A 17,835-nucleotide genomic window follows, 5' to 3' on the forward strand; every position below is an offset into this window, starting at 1 on the left:
ACTGTTGACCTCAAGCCTCATGCCTACCTCTTGCCAACACCTCACACCTTCTCAGAGAACATTTCACACCTTACTCCATTTCACAGATGTGGAGACTGAGGTCCCCAGAAGGGAAGGGCCTGCCCACAGTGACAGGGCTTAGGAAGGCCAAACCTAAACTCTATTTATTTATTTATTTATTTATTTATTTATTTATTTATTTATTTATAATACATATTTTTATTGATTTGAAAGAGGAAGGAAGAGGGAGAGAGATAGAAACATCAATGATGAGGGAGAATCATTGATTGGCTGCCTCCTGCAGGCCCCCCACTGGGGGTCAATCCCACAACCCCAGGCATGCACCCTTGACTGGAATCGAACCTGCGATTCATCAGTCTTCAGGCCGACACTCTATCCACTGACCCAAACAGACGAGGGCCACACATGCCTTTTTGAAGGGCTGTCACTACTCAGGCCACTGTGGCCTTATGGGAGTTTGGCCCCACAATGCTAAATGTTCTGATTTTTCGCCAGAAATCCTCATGTTCATGGAAAAGCTCTTGAATCTTAAAGATAGGCAATTCACTCAAACCATTTAACAATATGCTATGGACCAAGCAAAATCAAGATCACAGCTAATATTCATCAAGATCTTACTATGGCCTGGCCAGGTAGCTTAGTTGGTTAGAGTGTCGTCCCCATACCCCAAAGTTGTGGTTTCCCTCGTCAGGGCACATACGAGAAACAACCAATGAATCCAAAAGTGGAACAACAAGTAAGTGCTTCTCTCTAAAATCAGTAACTAACGCCCTGGCTGGCGGGGCTCAGCTGAGCGCCGTCCCACGCACCAAAAGGTTGCTGGTTTGATTCCCAATCAGGGCACATGCCCAGGCTGCAGGTTCCAGCCCCAGTAGGGAATGTGCAGGAGACAGCCGATGGATGGTTCTCTCATTGATGTTTCTTTCTCTCCCTCTCCCATCTTCTCTCTCAAGTTATTAAAAACATATTTTAAAAAATGAAAAAATATCTTATTGAGCTCCTAATTGTTTGACTTCTCTTAATCTTTAGTGAGTTGAATGCCACTCCCCTGCCCCCATCCCACCCCCCACCCCCCCCCACCCGCCACCAAAAGACATGTCCCTGCAGAACCTATTAATGTGCCCTTATTTGGAAAAAGGGTCTTTGTAGATGCAGTTAAGGACTTGAGATGAGATCATTCTGGTTTGTCTGCGTGGGACCTAAATCCAGTGACGTTTGACACAGGAGAAGGCCGTGTGAAGAGGCGGAGAGTGGAGTGATGAGGCGCGAGCCACCCCACACCACCACCAGCAGCTTCAGGGTGAGCATCGCCGTGCTGACACTGATTTCAGGCTCTGGCCTCCAGAACTTGAGCAGAATACATCTCCTGCTATTTTCAGCATCCAAGTTTGTGGTAATTTCTTACGCAGCCACAGGAAACTAATACAAGCCTCCTGGCAGCCCCCTCAGGAAGCACCTCCCTCACCCCGTTTTACAGCTAGAAGGCGGAGGACAGAGGCACGAAGCCACCAACCAGGTCACACAAGAAAGGGGCAGAGGCTGAGTTTGAAGCCAGGCACTTAGCCTGGGAGTCCCTCCAGGCGATCCTCACGCCACAGCCTCCCGAAGAATGGGGCAGGGACCCCTCCACTTCCAAGCCTGAGGGACCACATGTCAACCTCTGTCTTCCTGTGTGGTCAGTCAAATCAACCAGGGCCAGACCCGAAAAAGGGGGCTCTGGAAGAAAGATGGTTGCTCAAGGAGAAAGCCTGGGGCTGAGAGATGTGTGGGCTGGGGGATGAGGTGAGTAGCAAATAGAGTCCTGGCCGCCAGTTTGGGGAGGTGGGGACAGCTCAGAGCCTTTTCCTAGAAGACTAGAGGCATCTATAGAAGTTTGGGGCCTCCTGGATTAAACAAAATTAAACTCCCTTTCTTCCCCCCTCTCTTCCCCATTCCTTTATCTCTCTCTCTCTCCTCTCTCCTCTCTCTGCCCTTCTTCTTCTTCTCCTTCTTCTTCTTCTTCTTCTTCTTCTTCTTCTTCTTCTTCTTCTTCTTCTTCTTCTTCTTCTTCTTCTCTCTCTCTCTCTCTCTCTCTCTCTCTCTCTCTCTCTCTCTCTCTCTCTCTCTCTTCTTATTTAGTATTTGAACAGGTAACCTTAGCACATGGCACAAAATTCCAAGGGGGAAATTGCAAAGTCCACCTCCTTCCCCATTGCAGCCTCTCCACCCCTCCCCAGAGGCAGCCACCGGTACAGGCATCTTGCATCTCCTTCCAGAAGTGCATTCGCGTACCAGGACACACCCACAGGCATATACAGACATGCGTCCCACTGTACATAACTCCGCAGTACACCTTCTGTGCCTGGCTTTTTTCTACCCAACATTGTATCTTGGTCGTTGGTCCTGGCTGTTACATAAGAAGCAACCTGCTAATGGAGCATGTGAAACATGATTTATTCATATCATGGTTTATTGAATGTCCCTGTTGATGGCCATTCAGGAAGCTGGCAATGCTCCACTGTTCCCATCAATGCCACAGCAGAGATCTGCATGGACTTCATGTGTGACGCGGGGGCATATTTCTCTGTGTGCCATGCCTTGCTTCCTCCCCGGCCGCTACAGGACTCCCACCTGCCCCTGTCCCAGGTAATGCTTCCTGGGCATGTCTGACCTCTGGATCCTTCCCTGGCTCTGGTCACCCCCACCCCCACCCCCACACACACCCCACCCCCCGCCCAAGGATGTACGTCTCTTTCTTTCTGTCTCTGCTACAGCCTCTCTAGATCCCTGTACCTCTTCTCTCTTTTTATCTTTGTCTCTCTCCCTCCCACCCTTCTTCCCTCCCTTTCTCTCTGTCCCTTCTTATTTCTTCCTTCTATCCTCACTCATCCCTGCCTCTCTGCTGCCTCCTGCAGGGTGAAGCTGGCTCCCAGCACAACTGCTCCCCACCCCTGTGGTTTATATTAAAGGAGACAACACCCAACCCAGCCCACATTTCTCCCACACTCAAGCCCCCTCCTGACCTGGCTGGGCTTTCCCATCCCCCACAGTCCGGGCTCCTCTAAGCCCCTGTGCCTGCTGTCCAAGACACCATCCCCCCATTCTCTCTATTAGGGGGATTAGGCCTTGGGACAAACTGACACTCCTAGGGGTGACACTGGCTTTGAAGCAGGAATGGTGAGAGCTAGACTTGAGTGCGTTGAATGTGGTTCCTTGGCTGGCAGAGTCTTGCACTCCTGCCGGGGGCCGGGCCTTCTTGCCCTCCCTGTTAGCAAAGAGAGCAATCAGTCTGTGTCATCTCTGAGCTGGGCACAAATAATAAACAAACCACCCAAGGCCCTACCCTGGTGAGTCTGACATTCTCACGGGGTGACAGTTCATGACCAAGTGAGCATAATCATATACTTAAGGTATTTACAAATACCTAAGTTCATGAAAGATAGAACAGGGTGTGGCAATAGGGAATAACAGGGGAAGGCCCAGATTACTGTTGACAAACCAACAGCAAACAATTACCAAGATATTGTTAGGTAGAAAAAAAGCCAGAAGGATATGTGCGTTATGAAGAGGTGACATTTCAGTGGAGATGAAAGCAGCCATGGAAGCATGGAACGTGAAGCCTTGCAGGCAGATGTGGCAGCATGTGCAAAGGCCCTGAGGTGGGAGGAATTTGTAGGTCAAGGACCAGCAAAACAATGGGACACCATGAGTGAGGGGGAGAGTGGCACAGTTTTATAGCTGAGAAACTAAGGCTTGGAAAAGGAATTCCTTTGCCCAAGGACACACAAGGTTTGAAATGGAACTCGCAACATCTCTGAGGTATGCCTGTATTGCTTTTATTACCTCATTCAGCCCCGCATTTGTGTCTCAGCCCTGACCCTGTCTCAACTCCAGCCTCGAACATCAGCCACCCCTGGTTATCACCCTTTGGATGCCCAGGACCTAACACATGTACAATGGAATGCTTGATTTCCTGTATTGCCGCATCTGTTCTGGTCTCTCTCTTCCCCTCTCTGCAAATGGTGCCACCTTTTGCCTATTGCTCAAACAAAAGACTGAACATTTCATCAACCCAGGAAGTCTACTCCCATATGTCTTTGCAGTTCATCCCCAGCTCAGGCTAACCTCCACCTGCTCTTTTTTATTCCAAACTAGAGGTCCAGGGCACGAAGTTCGTGCACAGGTAGAGTCCCTAGGCCTGGCTGGCGATCAGGGCCAATCAGGGCCTTCCGGCTGCCAGCTGGGGCCTTCCTTCATTCCGTGCCACCCCCTGGTTGGCAGCACACATCATAGTGAGTGATCGAATTCCTGGTCCATTGGTTGAACTCCGGAGGGGACAATTTGCATATTAGGCTTTTATATATGTAGACTAGAGGCCTGGTGCATGAAAATTCATGCACTGGAGGTGGGGGTCCCTCAGCCCTGCCTGCTCACAGTCTGGGAGCCCTCAGAAGTGGGAGGCAACCCGGCCATCAGGGGAAGGCAATGCCCCCATCACACCTCTGCTGCTGCCACTGCCAGCAGCGCAAGCCTCAGCCATCCCTGGTTACCTGAGCCTCGGGCCTGCCCTGGGCAGCTGGGCAGCCAACATCTGAGGCTTGCCTGTGCCTCGGCTGGCCTTAGGTGGCTGGGTAGCCACCATCCGAGGCTTGCCTGCACCTCAGGCCAGCCCTGGGCAGCTGGGGGGCTGAGGGTAGGTCTGGCCACACCATGCGCCTGCCGCCCCCCTGGCTGGGCTGAAAGGACTGTGGGACTCTGGCAGTGGGAGCAAGGAGCAACCAGACCCGCCTGCCACCCCCAGCGGGGCTGAAAGGACTGGGGACTTTGATGGGGCTGAGGGGACTGGACACTGCCATCTTGTAACTATGGGCACCGCCATCTTTGTGACGGTGTGATAGTCAATTTGCATATTCCATCTTTATTAGATAGGATTATTGTTGTCTTTTCTAGAATTTGATATAAATGGAATTACACCGGCCATGCTCTTTTTTTACCTGGCCTTCGTCACTCTTTGTAATGATTTTAGTTTTGCCCATGTGGTTGTATGTTTCAATAGCTCAGGCTTTTGTCTCACTTAGAGTAGTCCATGGTATGGATGGAGGTCGCCTACATTATCCATTCACCTGTTGATGGACACATATTGTTCTGATTTGAAGCTATAGTTGACTCTTGAACAATGTGGGGGTGAGGGATGTATAGTAAAGATCTACATATAAACATTTTTTTGGTTATTTCTCACCCTAGGATATTTTTTTTTCATTGATTTTTAGAGACAGTGGAAGGGAGGGGGAGAGAGAGAAAATCACTGATGTGAGAGAAACACATTGATTTGTTGCCTCCTGCACATGCCCCAACAGGAGCGGGAGATCGAGCCTGCAACAAAGGTAGGTGCCCTTGACCAGAATCAAACTTGCCACCCTTCAGTCCTTGGGCCAACACTCTAACCACTGAGCTAGGGCTCCACATATAATCTTTGACTCCTCCCAAACTGAACTGCTTATAACCTACTGTTGACCAGATAACCTATCGCAGTGATGGCGAACCTATGGCACGCATGTCAGAGGTGACACGCGAACTCATTTTTTTGGTTGATTTTTCTTTGTTAAATGGCATTTAAATATATAAAATAAATATCAAAAATACAAATCTTTGTTTTACTATGGTTGCAAATATCAAAAAATTTCTATATGTGACACGGCACCAGAGTTAAGTTAGGGTTTTTCAAAATGCTGACATACCGAGCTCAAAAGGTTCACCCTAACTGACCTATGGTCTAACTGATAACATAAGTAGTCAATTAACACATATTTTGTATGTAATATGTATTATCCTATATAATAAAAGTGTAATAAGCTAAGTGTCTGACCAATCGGTCAACAGTTCAGTCGACCGCTCGACTAGTTGCTATGATGTACATTGGCCACCAAGGGACAGACATTCCGACCAGTAGGTTAGCTTGCTGCTGGGGTCTGGCTGACAGGAACTGGGCGAGAGGGCCAGACACATCCTGGAGCCCTCCCGCAGTCCCTCCTCAGCCTGCCAGCCCCCATCTGCTCCCATCGGGACTGGGCGAGATGGCCTCCAATCGGCCCCGATTGCTGGCCAGGCCAAGGAACCCCACCCTCTCACGAATTCATGCACCAGGTCTCTAGTGTACTATATTCTTACAATGAAATAAGCTAGAGAAAAGACAATGTTATTAAGAAAATTATAAGGAAGAGAAAATAAATTTTCAGTATTGATTTAAAAAACCTGCCTATAAGTGGACCCACACAATTCAAACCCATGTTCTTTAAGGGTCAACTGTATTTTTAGAAAGTGTTGGGTGCAGGTCTTTGTGGGGACATGGCCTTTCATTTGAGGCTAAATCCTAGGAGCAGGATTGCCGGGTTATAGGGTGGGAGGACAATCAGTTTTAAAAGAAATTATAAAATTGTTTCCCAAGTGGTCACACCATCACTCATGTTTTTTAATGTTTCCTGATGTATGAAGGGTGGCTTTTGGGGAAGGGTGCCATTTGGTCAACAGGCCTGTTTGGAAAGGAGACCTGTAATGCTGAAAGCCGCTGGGCTTTGCAGGGCTCTGGTTGTTCTCCTGGATCCCTCAGAATTAGGTAAAAATGTTTCTCATAGTAGGAATGTGGGATGTGAGCTTCTTAACATTTATTTATTTATTTATTTATTTATTTATTTATTTAATCTTTATTGTTGAGATTATTACAAATGTTCCTCTTTTTTTCTCCCATTGCTCACCTCCACCCGGTTCCCACCCCACTCCAGGCCTTCTCCCCCACCGCTTTCCCCCACTGACCTCGTCCATAGGTGTAAGCTCTTTGTCCAATCTTTTCCCTCACCCCCCACAACCCCTACCCCACCCGCCCCGAGAATTGTCATTCTGCTCCCTTTCCATGCCCCTGATTCTATTCCATTCATCAGTCTGTTCTGTTCATCAGGTTTTTTATTCATTTGATTTTTAGGTTCACTTGTTGATAGATATGTATTTGTTGTCACTTTGTTGTTCATAATTTTTTATCTTTACCTTTTTCTTCTTCTTCCTCTTCTTAAAGAATACCCTTCAGCATTTCATATAATACTGTTTGGTGGTGATGAACTCCTTTAGCTTTTTCTTATCTGTGAAGCTCTTTATCTGACCTTCAATTCTAAATGATAGCTTTGCTGGATAAAGTAATCTTGGTTGTAGGTTCTTGCTATTCATCACTTTATATATTTCTTGCCACTCCCTTCTGGCCTGTATAGTTTCTGTTGAGAAATCAGCTGACAGTCGTATGGGTACTCCCTTGTAGGTAACTAACTGTTTTTCTCTTGCTGCTTTTAAAATTCTTTCTTTGTCTTTTGCTCTTGGCATTTTAATTATGGTGCGTCTTGGTGTGGTCCTCTTTGGATTCCTCTTGTTTGGGGTTCTCTGCGCTTCCTGGACCTGTAAGTCTATGTCTTTCACCAGGTAGGGGAAATTTTCTGTCATTATTTCTTCAAATAGGTTTTCAATATCTTGCTCTCTCTCTTCTTCTGGCACCCCTATAATTCTGATGTTGGTACGTTTGAAGCTGTCCCAGAGGCTCCTTACACTATCTTCATATTTTTGGATTCTTTTTGCTTTTCTGGTTGGGTGTTTTTGCTTCTTCATATTTCAAATCTTTGCCTTGATTCTTGGAATCCTCTACTCTGCTTTTGGATCTCTGTATATTATTCTTTATTTCAGTCAGTGTATGCTTAATTTCTGATTGGTCCTTTTTCATATCCTTGAGGGTCTCACTAAATTTCTTGGAGGTTTCTAGAAGATTCTTGAGTAACATTATATCCATGGTTTTGAACGCTATATCCAGTATTTTGCTTTCATCAGTTTCTTTCATTTGTGACATTTCTTTGTCTCCACATTTTGGCTGCTTCCTTATGTTTGTTTCTATGTACTGGGTAGCTACTAAGTCTCCTTGAGTTGATAGAGTGGCCTTGTGTGCTAGGTGTCCTATAGGGTCCAGTGGCTCATCCTCCCCAGTCACCTGAGGTGGATACTCTTGGTGCACCCCTTTGTGGGCTGTTTGCACAGTCTGGTTTTAGTTAACCCTTGATTGCTGTTGGTGTCATTGGGAGGAATTGACCTCCAGGCCAATTGGCTGTGAGGACCAGCTGTGTCTACACTGGAAGATCTGTTGCACAGGAGACACCCTTATGGGGCAGGACTTACTTCAGTGAGGCTTTGGTGCTCACTGAGTCTGCCCCTTGAGTGTGTTTTTTATGGATGTGAAGAGTTGTAATCCGGTATGGTCTCACTCTGACCACTGGGTACACTGGCTCTTGGATCTCCAAAAAGGTGCAAAGTCAGCCACTGTCTGGGGCCACCCAGCAGGAGCTACAGAGAGATCTGAAGATTCCTACTCTTTGTATGGGGTTTGGAAATGCCCAGATGAGGCCCAGGTGTGAAGCAAGGCAGGATGCTGCTGCCGGCCTTGGGCCTTCTTTTGGAAGCTCTGGAGCTCTCTGACCCAGCTGCAGTTTGACAGGTTTTAGGTGGAGAGAGGACAGGACTGATGCACAAAAGCTGATGCACACAGCTTGGGTGGGATCCTAAGTTGGGTGGGGAGGGGTCTCGGGAATCACCAGGGCGGAGCAAACACAATGACTGCCAGTCAGCCCTGCACTGGAGAGGCCCCCGGGTCTCCGTGTCCCACGCCCCCGTGCAGGAACAACGATCGCTGTGAGCACTTCTGAGAGAAAGCCACCCTCGCATTCCTGTTCCGATGCCAGACAGTCCAGTTTCTCTCCATATGTGTCTGGGTCCCCCAGAGTCTTGCCTGGAACTGGAGTTCAGAGCAAACGAGAGCTTGTATCTCCCTCCTCATTAAAAGAGCAGCACATCCAGGTGCCAGCACTTGCCGCGCCTCCACACCTCTTACCAGTCTCAGTGCACTTTCTTCACCTCTCTAGTTGTGGAACTTCCACTCCGTCAGCTTTCCCATGGTTCTGGGTGGTAGTTGTTCTGCCTTTTAGTTGTAATTTTGATGTGGTTGTGAAAGGCAGCAAGTATAGGTGTTTACCTATGCTGCCATCTTGGTTCTCGCTTCTTGACTTTTAGATTCTGGGGGCAGAGGGACTGAGTAGGACTCCTGGGAGGAGGGCTTGAAAATACACATTTTAAACACGCTCCCTGGGTGAATCTGAGGTGCCTTAATGCTTAGGAACCTCTAAGTGCGGGGGTGTGGGGAGAAGGCAGGGCATTCCAGGTGGGAAGAACTTCAGGAGCAAAATCCCTGAGATGAGAGAGAACAGATCACAGAGGCGGGGGCCCAGGGATCCGGGGCCTCGGATGCCTGCCAGAAACCTGGGACGTGCTGAGGACACTGGGGATTCATGGCAGGTGTAAGTGGGGGAGTGAGTGGTTGGCTTTGGGCTTTCGTAGCACCCCCTGGCTGCCACTGTGTGTGTGTGTGTGTGTGTGTGTCCACTCTCAGGGAAGGAATGATGTGGAAACCATGGCAGGCAGGGGGCAGGCAGAGGAGGGGGGGTGTCCATTTCCACTTTGCAGACTCTCCCTTGCCCTTATTTTTAGGTCTCTGGCTCCCGGCAACTCCCTGCCCTGCCCTGGATTCTAACCTGGAGACAGCTCTGACTCTACTGGCCACACTCTTCTTTCTCCTCCTTGTCCTCCTCCTCCTCCAATGAGGACAGGTGGGCAAGCCAGCAGATAGGGTGTGGGTTTGTGATGCCTGGGGAGAGTCTCTGGTTGTTGGGTTGTCCTGGGCTCTTTGAGTGCTTGTCTGGAAGTCTCCTGGGAACGTGCATGTGCTGTGGGGCCAGGCGCCAGTATGTATTAGTTGGTTTGTCCCCTCCCATGGGTCCTTTCTGCCTGCCAGTATCCTAAATTGGCTAATTCCCAACTTTCCCAGGACAGGTTGCTTCACCTCTCTGCCTCTGATCTGTGAATGAATCAGTTTCTGCTTCCTGAGGTTGTTGAGAAGTTCAGTGAGTTAAAGACAGACAATAAATATGACCATTATTATCTCCTGTCTGCTTCTGTGTGGACCAGTGTTTCTCCTTGGGTGTGATTTGAATCTGTGTCCCTGTGTGTCTTATCTGAAGTTCTGTGTATCCAACCTGCCACATACCAGCTGTGCAACCTTGTGTGAGTTACTAGACCTCACTGTGTCTCAGTGTCCTCATCTGCAAAATGAGTTTAGTATCTGCTTCCTAGGGAGGACGCGGAGATTGAATTAATCACCCACCTGAAGAGCTAGAACAGTCCCTGCCACAGTCAGCCCTCAGTTGCATGAGTGTCATCACTGGGGCGTGAACTCAGTTCCCAGGGTCTGCAGCATGTTTCCCCTCCGATCTGGGGCAGGAAGCTCCCAGGCCTGTGAGGGTGGCCTCTGTTTCCTCATCTGTGAAACAGGGGTAGCAACAGCACCCACATAGGGTTGGTGTGTGTGTGAGATGGGACTGGAGCACGTGGGGCGCACACAGCTCCACAACACGTTTGCTGTTCCCTTTCCTTATCATAGCAGCACCTCCCTCCTCTGGTCTTAGAGGATGAAATGGACGTGTGCGCACTTAGACGGGCACCCAGCAAGCAGAAAGCGCTGGCTGTCACTGGGAATCTGTGTGGAACTCTGCACCTGTGCTTACCCGCTGTGGGATGTGGCGTGGGCAGGACGTGGCCGTGGGCATCTGGCCCTACAGGTTTCTCCACCATCCCACTTCCTCCACACCCCCACTCCTGCCCCCGCCATCGTCCCATCCCTCACTCCAAACTCCTCCTCTGAGGGAGGAGGCTTTGGCAGTCTGTGTTGCCTGCCTCACCCCAGGAAGGAGTGCTGCACCCCAAAAACCCAGATAGTGTTGCTGCTTCCGTCTCTGCTGCTAGCTCAGTGTCTCACCAGCGACCCCCATGTGGGTGACTCCCTATCTCTGGCTATAGGTCTCTTTCTGCCCTGCACCCCACACCTTGGTTTCCAGAACAGGAAATGTCAGGGTCCCAAGGGAGTGTCCCAGGTGGGGACAGAGCAGGACCTCCCCCTCTGCTGACACCCCCTCTGCTGAGAGGAGAGGCTGAAAGAGGGGGTCTTCATTAATTAACCTCCTGCCAAGCTGGATCTTTTTTTAAAAAAAATATGTTTTTATTGATTTCAGAGAGGAATGGAGAGGGAGAGAGAGAGAAACATCAATGATGAGAAAGAATCATTGACTGGCTACCTCCTGCACGCTCCCTACTGGGGATTGAGCCTGCAACCCAGGCAGGTGCCCTTGACTGGAATCGAACCCGGGAGAACCCTTCAGTCCGCAGACCGACGCTCTATCCACTGAGCCAAACCAGCTAGGGCCCTGCGGGATCTTAATGAGGTGGATGGGCCTCCTTAGAGAGCACTAGCTCCCTAGTCACACCCCAATCCCGGGGCCAGCGCTGTGGGGAATTGAGCAGGAGGCTTGGGAAACTGAGGAGGGGCTAAGACCTGGCCTCCTGGTCTGAGACAAGGCGGGCGCTGGGGGCCTGAACTCCTGGCTCTGAGGGAGGAGCGGCTGGGGACCTGGCCTCCTCCGTCCTAGGGAGGAGTGCCTGGGGGCCCAGATCCTTCCCACTACACACCCCTCTCTTTAATTTCAGCTGGAGAGCCCCGCCCCCCGACCCAGTAACCCCGAGCCCTGCGGAGGAGCCCAGACAGTCGCCAGGATGGAGGAGGTGCAGGAGGGACGCGAGCTCGGCGCCCGGATGGATACCGAGGAGCCCGCGAGCCCCCAGAGCCCCCGGGAGCCGCCCTCGCCACCGTCGCCACCTCCACTGCAGTCGCCGCCGTCGCCCGCTACCCCCGAGAGCCCCGGTGTGTCCCCGGCAGAGGAGCCGTCGGAGGCCCACGCGCGGCAGCTGCTGCTGCAGGAGTGGGGGCCGCCGGGCGCGAGCCTGGAGCTGCCGCCAGGCCTCACCTGGAAGCTGCTCTTCCTGCGGCGGCCGCTCTACCGCAACCTGCTGCGCTCGCCCAACCCCGAAGGTGCCCGTGCCGCCAGCCCAGCTTCTTCCCCAGCGCTGCTTACCCAGACCTTCTGCTCTCTTCCATCAGTTCCCTTGTCTCTCTATCCCTGTCTCTGTGCCTTTGTCTCTGTTATTTGTACCTCTGTCTGTCCGCTTGGGGCTCTGTCCTGCCTGGTATCCCTGACTCTCTCCTTCTGTGCCATGTGTCTCTAGCTCTCCCTGCATCTCTTGTCACCCGGCTCACGCCCTTCCTCCTGCTCCCCGTCCCCCCCTGGATCCCCCCTGGCTCCTCCCTCTGCCTATATTCTAAGTGCCTTTTTCTGGGTGCCCCCCTGTCCCTCTGTCTCTGCCTCACCAGAACGCACCTGGTCCCTCTCCCCCAGGGCATTCTCAGGGCTCTCCCTGGGCCCTGGCTCACTCACCCTCCCAGACTGGTCTGCCTGGTGGGTGGCACAGCTTCCTGCCCTTCAGAGGGGCCCTGAGGGTAGGGTGCAGGGAGAGGGTGGACAGGGGCAGCTCCAGCAGGCCTGAGGCCCTGTGTATCACCTGCCCGTTTCAGGCATCAACATTTATGAGCCAGCGCCCCCTACTGGCCCCACTCGGCAGCCCCTGGAGACGCTGGGTGAGTGCTTGGGGGCTGGTCCCCAGGGCAGGGCGCCCGCCACTCTGTGCTTTCTAACCCTTTGCTCCTCCACCTGCAGGCAACTTCCGTGGGTGGTACATTAGGACTGAGCAGCTCCAGCACAACTGCAGGTGAGTGGCCAGGCCGGGCCTGCGATGGACTCCCTCCTCCAGCCTTCCTTGCTGTGGGGCCTGGAGAAAATGACTTTGCCTCTCTGGGCCTCAGTTTCTTGCCCTGTAAACACAGAGTTAGTCACCTGCCCAGAGAATGCCCCTAACACACAGCACAGTCTTTGGCCAGGTCTGGCTGACACATAGTAGGTGTTCACAAGTAGCAGCTATTATTGTTCCTCTGCTGAGCCCTTCCCCTGGGAGGAGGCGAGTCCCCAGGCCCCGAGGATCTGATTCCCGCTTCTGGGCAGCGGGTGAGATGGTGCAACTCAGGGGCTCAGAGTCACCCTGGGCCAGAGCTTCTTTGTGCTTGACATTGGGAAACTCACGTCCCTTCTGAGCCTCGGTTTCCCCACCGCAACACAGGGTTCAGAATGCATCGCCTGCCAAGAGGGTGATGGGAACCGAGACTATAAGGTGCCCAGTGAGGGCCCAGCGCCCATACCGCGGTCCCCTGGATATGAGGGTGCTGTGATCAGGTTTCCTGCTCCCTGGGGTCAGGCTGGCCTGGGAGATGCCCAAGAATGCCAGCAGGTCCCAGAGCCCGCCTCCCCTGTGCCCTCTCTCACAGCTGGACGGTGAAGCATCAGTGTGTGGATCTGCTGGCCGAGGGCCTGTGGGAGGAGCTTCTTGATGACGAGCAGCCAGACATTACTGTCATGGACTGGTACGTGCCTTCCCCACCAGGGTGCACACAGGGGCTGCCCAAAGCACAACCCCGCCCCGCCCTCCCCTTTGGCCTGAGCCTCCCACCAGGACTCTCCTGTCCCTGCAGGACCCAGCCCTGCCCACCTCTGTGGCCCCTTCTCTCAGACACCTTCAGGTTTTGAAATGTGCCAGGCCCAAGGCTGTTCTTTCCTCTTCAGATGCTTGTCTTTCTCAGGACGATTCGTCCTTGTCCTTCAGGAGTCGGTTACACATGGCTCCACCGGGAAGCCTTCCCTGACCAGCCCCCATGCTGGTCCTGACTATTCCTGCTGGTCACTGCCTCCCCACTGGACTATGAATCCCAAGAGGGGGGGGGCAGGGGGCTGTGTTGCCAGCACCAGCCAGTCCAGGGGCACAGGGGGGTGTCAGTGAGTGGTGCTAAATGGTGATTGGGGCAAGACATGGGGTGGGGATGTTGGGTCTGAGGTGGCAGCTGAAGGCCTTCCCCCCACCCCCAGGTTTGAGGACAGCCGGCTGGACGTGTGTGTCTATGAGTTGCACGTCTGGCTGCTGGCAGCTGACCGTCACACCATCATTGCTCAGCACCATGTGGCCCCCCGGACGTCTGGGAGGGGCCCTCCTGGCCGCTGGGTCCAGGTGAGACTCCCTGTCCCAGCTGCCAACCCAGGCCTGTCCCAAGACCTCACAGAGGGAGGAGGAGGGAGAGCGCGGCTCATGGGTCCCTAATAAGGACTTCTTCCTGCCCCGCTGCTGCCACAGGTGTCCCACGTATTCCGCCAGTATGGCCCTGGTGTGCGTTTTGTCCACTTCCTGCACAAGACCAAGAACCGCATGGAGCCTGGGGGGCTGCGGCGAACAAGGGTGACTGACTCCTCCGTGTCTGTGCAGTTCAGGGAGTGACTGGCTGTTTTGGCCCCTTGTCTCATCCTGAGTGTCTGACTCCATCGCCCTCCCCGCCGCGCCCTCTCCACCCCCCCCCCCCCCCAACATCTGAATCTTTGGCATTTCCCCTGCACTCTCGGGGCTCCAGGAGGGCAGGGACCATGTCTTCCCGAGGCAGTGCTCGACAGATAGTAGGTGCTCAATAAACCCTTGTTGATTAAACCAATAAACACCTGTGCCCAAGGATTCTGAGTATTTTGCCATCTTTGCTCCTTAGAACTTCGCTGAGCTCCCAGCCCACTCGCACACCCTCTGCTCTGTGATCCTCCAGCACCTCACACCTCCTCCACCTCCCACGCCTCCCTTGACCACTGATGTCTTCACATACCCCCACCTTATGGTCTCTTAGCATCTCCACCTACCTCTTTCCCCCACATTTCTTAGCTCTCAGAATCCCCCCGAATTCTCCTCCTCCATCCAACCCCAAGTTGTCCTTCCCCGTGAGCTGTCCCCATATCTTTCCTTCCCCAAGACCCACAATTCTCTTCTTTAGCTTCTCCTAAGAGCCCCCAAACCCAGGTATCCATCAAGGGCCCCATCCCTGGGGGAGGGGTTGAGAATAGGTTGCAAAGTCACATTTGCAGCAATATGCAAATTTGCACTAAAGTGTCTTCCATTTGTAGGGGAGGGGAGGTTTGAAGGATTGAACTACCCATAAGTCCTAGGCTCTGGCCAGATCTCACAACAGACCCTGGCCTGGCCTGGGCTGGTCCTTGAAGGCCTCCTGCTGTCTCATGCATGAATCCTGAGACTGGAGGTCCCTGGCAGGCCAGAGCAGCTGGGATCACTCAGGGAAGGGCTGTGCACCAAAAGGTCTGGGAAGCATGTCAATGTCTAATTATCAGCAGCGGTGCCATTGCATGCCACACATGCTTCCTGTGGGCGTGTGTCTTTGTGCACACCTAAATCCATGTCAGAATCTATGGGTGCGTCCCCAATCACAGCACTTCCCCAGGTAGGGCTGATCCTGGCATGACCACCCTGCTGTCTCACCATCCCACCCCCATCCTGGGTGGTCTTGGGTCCCAAGCACAAGCAGATGGCAGACAGGGGCAACTTCATAAGGACTGTATTGCAGGGAAGGCAGGGTCTGAAGGGGGCAGGGAGAAAGCTCTCTTGTTTGGGACTTGGGGCCCTCAGCTGGCCCCAGGGACAAGGCTGGGTGAGGGACTCCTCATTCTGTAGGGGCTGGAGATGAGGGGCCTCTAAGGCATCAGTTGCACCTGCAACAGAATAAAAACTTATCACCAGGAAGTGCCACGGGCTCAAAGGTTATTGGCTTGTGGAGCTCTAGAGCCTGAGATAAGGTGTGGGCTGGGCTGGGCTGGGCTGGGCTCCCACTTCAGGAGCAGGTGGCTCCTGGAGCTCTTGTGGGGTGGGCCGGTGTGGTGGTTTGGAGGCTACTATGGCTAGACTTAGGGTCCCAAGTCCGTGAGTTTGCATATGTGAGTGCAGGGTGGGCTCAGGGCTCCAAATGCTCCAGAACCTTCCCAAGGACCCTGGGACTGGGTCCTGGTCTTGAGGCCGTCCTAGAGGGTGTGAGTGGTTAGGGATCATAAGGGCCAGACAGGGTGTCCCCAGATATGAGTCTGTGGTCTTGAGGTCTGGGTCAGATGTAGAGTCTGGGAGGCCTGAGGCAGCTCTGAGATCTGAAGATTTGGGGAGAGGGAAGAACTGGCTTTGGTTCTGGGATTCCAGGGTGAGGGGGTGAATGGCTCCACATCCCAAGCTAGACTGGGCAGCTCAGGATTTAGTGGCCCTCCCTGGACAGTGTAACTGTGGGTAGGCAGGTGGGGGTTCAGGAAGGTTGTGGTGGGGGCTCCCTAAATGGAGGGGGTTGCATCACTTCTGAGTGTGAGAATCCCAGAACTGGTCTGAGAGATCCAAGGGGCATGGGCTTGGGGGAGGGATGCGGGTGAGAAGGGGCCTCCAGGATGGGTCTAGGGTTTCCCAATTTGGGTCAGGGACTCAGGGGTCTGGGCAAACTGAAGCTGGGGGTGGTGGTGGGGCTGGGTTCTGTGCTGTGGAAGCGGATGTGCGCACTGGCACTGGGACAGGAGGGCACCTGCAGTAGATGGAGGCGATGGCGTTGGACCAGTGGCCAAAGATGCCCCTGCGGTACTCTTCAAGGCGCGGGTAGGTGCCTGACTTGAACTTCCGAGACTTGCCACCCTTGCCTCTTCGGGACCACACCGTGAGCTCACAGCGCGGGGCCACCACGAGTGAGGAGATGACGTTCCTCCAGTCAGAGGGCAGGAAGGGCAGGTCGGTGTCTGGCCCTATGGACAGCTCCGCACCTTGGCAGCAGTTCTCATAATATGGGTCGCTCTTGTCATAGACCTTGGCGCACGTCCGTGTCCCATCAGGGTTCTTGAGGTCAGCGGCTGCCGGGCAGGCGCCTCGGACACCGGGGATGGCCACCAGGGCCAGCGCCAGCAGCAGTGGGCACAGCGGGGCCATGGTGACGCTGCAGGGCTTCGCCCCTGAGCGCTTTTATGCTCCTGACCCGTGGGAAGGGACAAGCTGCGAGATTAGGACTATGCGGGGGGAGGGGGGCGAGGGGGGATGGGGAGGGGGAGCCCTTCCTGGTCCTGGTCGCAAACCCACAGGAAAAATACAGGATGGACATATTTGTATGAAACGTAGCAGCTTATGTCAATACACAGGACTTGAGGGTCGGTCACTGCAGCACAGAGGGGAACAGGGTTAATAGGTTGGGCAGGAAGAGCTCTTCCAAACTGACCAGGAATGAAACACCCCACCTCACCCCACCTCCTTCAACAGGAGAGGCTGAGGGAGGGGGAAGAGGAGGGAGGCTGGGCCTTCAGGCGGGGCAGGTCTCAAGACCTTGGGAAAGTAGAAGCTGGAGATGGGTGGGGGGAAGAAGCGGGGGGAGGGGTGAAGGGGGTGCAGGAGGACGGACAGGGGAGAGCGCCTTCACTCAGGAGTGGGAGATCTTCCTGACCAAGTTCAGAAGCCAGAACCTGTGAAATAGGAGATAGGCCTATTGTGTAACACTTAAAGCCATTACAGCCCGGCCAGTGTGACTCAGTGGTTGAGCGTGGGCCTATGAACCAGGAGGTCACAGTTGGATTGCAGGTCAAGGCACATGGCCAGGTGCAGGCTGGGGGTCCTGCAGAAGGTAGCCGATCAGTGACTCACTCTCACCATTGATGTTTCTATCTTCTCTCTCCCTTCTTCTCTGAAACCAATAGAAATATCTATTTATAAAAAGCAAAGAACGAAAACTATTGCAAGGCCCCCTGGTGGGTGTGGCTCAGTTGGTTGGGCCTGGTCCAGTGCAGGGAAAGCTGCTGGTTCCATTCTCTGAGAGTCAGCTGGTCAACCAGTCACTTTGACATGCCCTGACCACCAGGGGCAGGCGCTCCAATCAGTAGGTTAGCTTGCTTCTGGGTTCTGAGTTGGGGGGAGGAAAGGACTATGGGGTTGTAGGTT

General features: G+C 53.1%; 2 protein-coding genes across 2 annotated transcripts; one reads left to right on the plus strand and one right to left on the minus strand.

The window, feature by feature from the left end:
• Window positions 1–1,244: 1,244 nt before the first annotated feature.
• On the plus strand, window positions 1,245–14,560 carry NCCRP1 (NCCRP1, F-box associated domain containing). The gene is made up of 8 exons (XM_081106723.1): window positions 1,245–1,321; window positions 9,565–9,683; window positions 11,614–11,995; window positions 12,536–12,598; window positions 12,678–12,729; window positions 13,340–13,435; window positions 13,935–14,073; window positions 14,197–14,560. The coding sequence occupies exons 3-8, from the start codon at window positions 11,680–11,682 to the stop codon at window positions 14,335–14,337; spliced, it is 807 nt and encodes a 268-aa protein (XP_080962849.1). The 5' UTR covers window positions 1,245–1,321; window positions 9,565–9,683; window positions 11,614–11,679; the 3' UTR covers window positions 14,338–14,560.
• Window positions 14,561–16,347: 1,787 nt separating this feature from the next.
• On the minus strand, window positions 16,348–16,839 carry LOC308530576 (syncollin-like; the record flags this gene model as incomplete). Its single annotated transcript, XM_081107292.1, has 1 exon — window positions 16,348–16,839. One exon carries the CDS (start codon window positions 16,837–16,839, stop codon window positions 16,348–16,350), a length of 492 nt encoding a protein of 163 aa, XP_080963418.1.
• Window positions 16,840–17,835: the final 996 nt, after the last annotated feature.

Source organism: Myotis nattereri (assembly GCF_964212035.1).
Source record: "Myotis nattereri genome assembly, chromosome: 15".
Taxonomy (NCBI): domain Eukaryota; kingdom Metazoa; phylum Chordata; class Mammalia; order Chiroptera; family Vespertilionidae; genus Myotis; species Myotis nattereri.

Bases quoted from the DNA above. Each gene is read 5' to 3' on its own strand.
- NCCRP1 (XM_081106723.1), top strand. From the start codon at position 11,680: ATGGAGGAGGTGCAGGAGGGACGCGAGCTCGGCGCCCGGATGGATACC. The intron at 13,436-13,934 runs GTACGTGCCTTC...CCCCACCCCCAG, and splicing joins GACATTACTGTCATGGACTG to GTTTGAGGACAGCCGGCTGG. The intron at 14,074-14,196 runs GTGAGACTCCCT...CTGCTGCCACAG, and splicing joins CTCCTGGCCGCTGGGTCCAG to GTGTCCCACGTATTCCGCCA.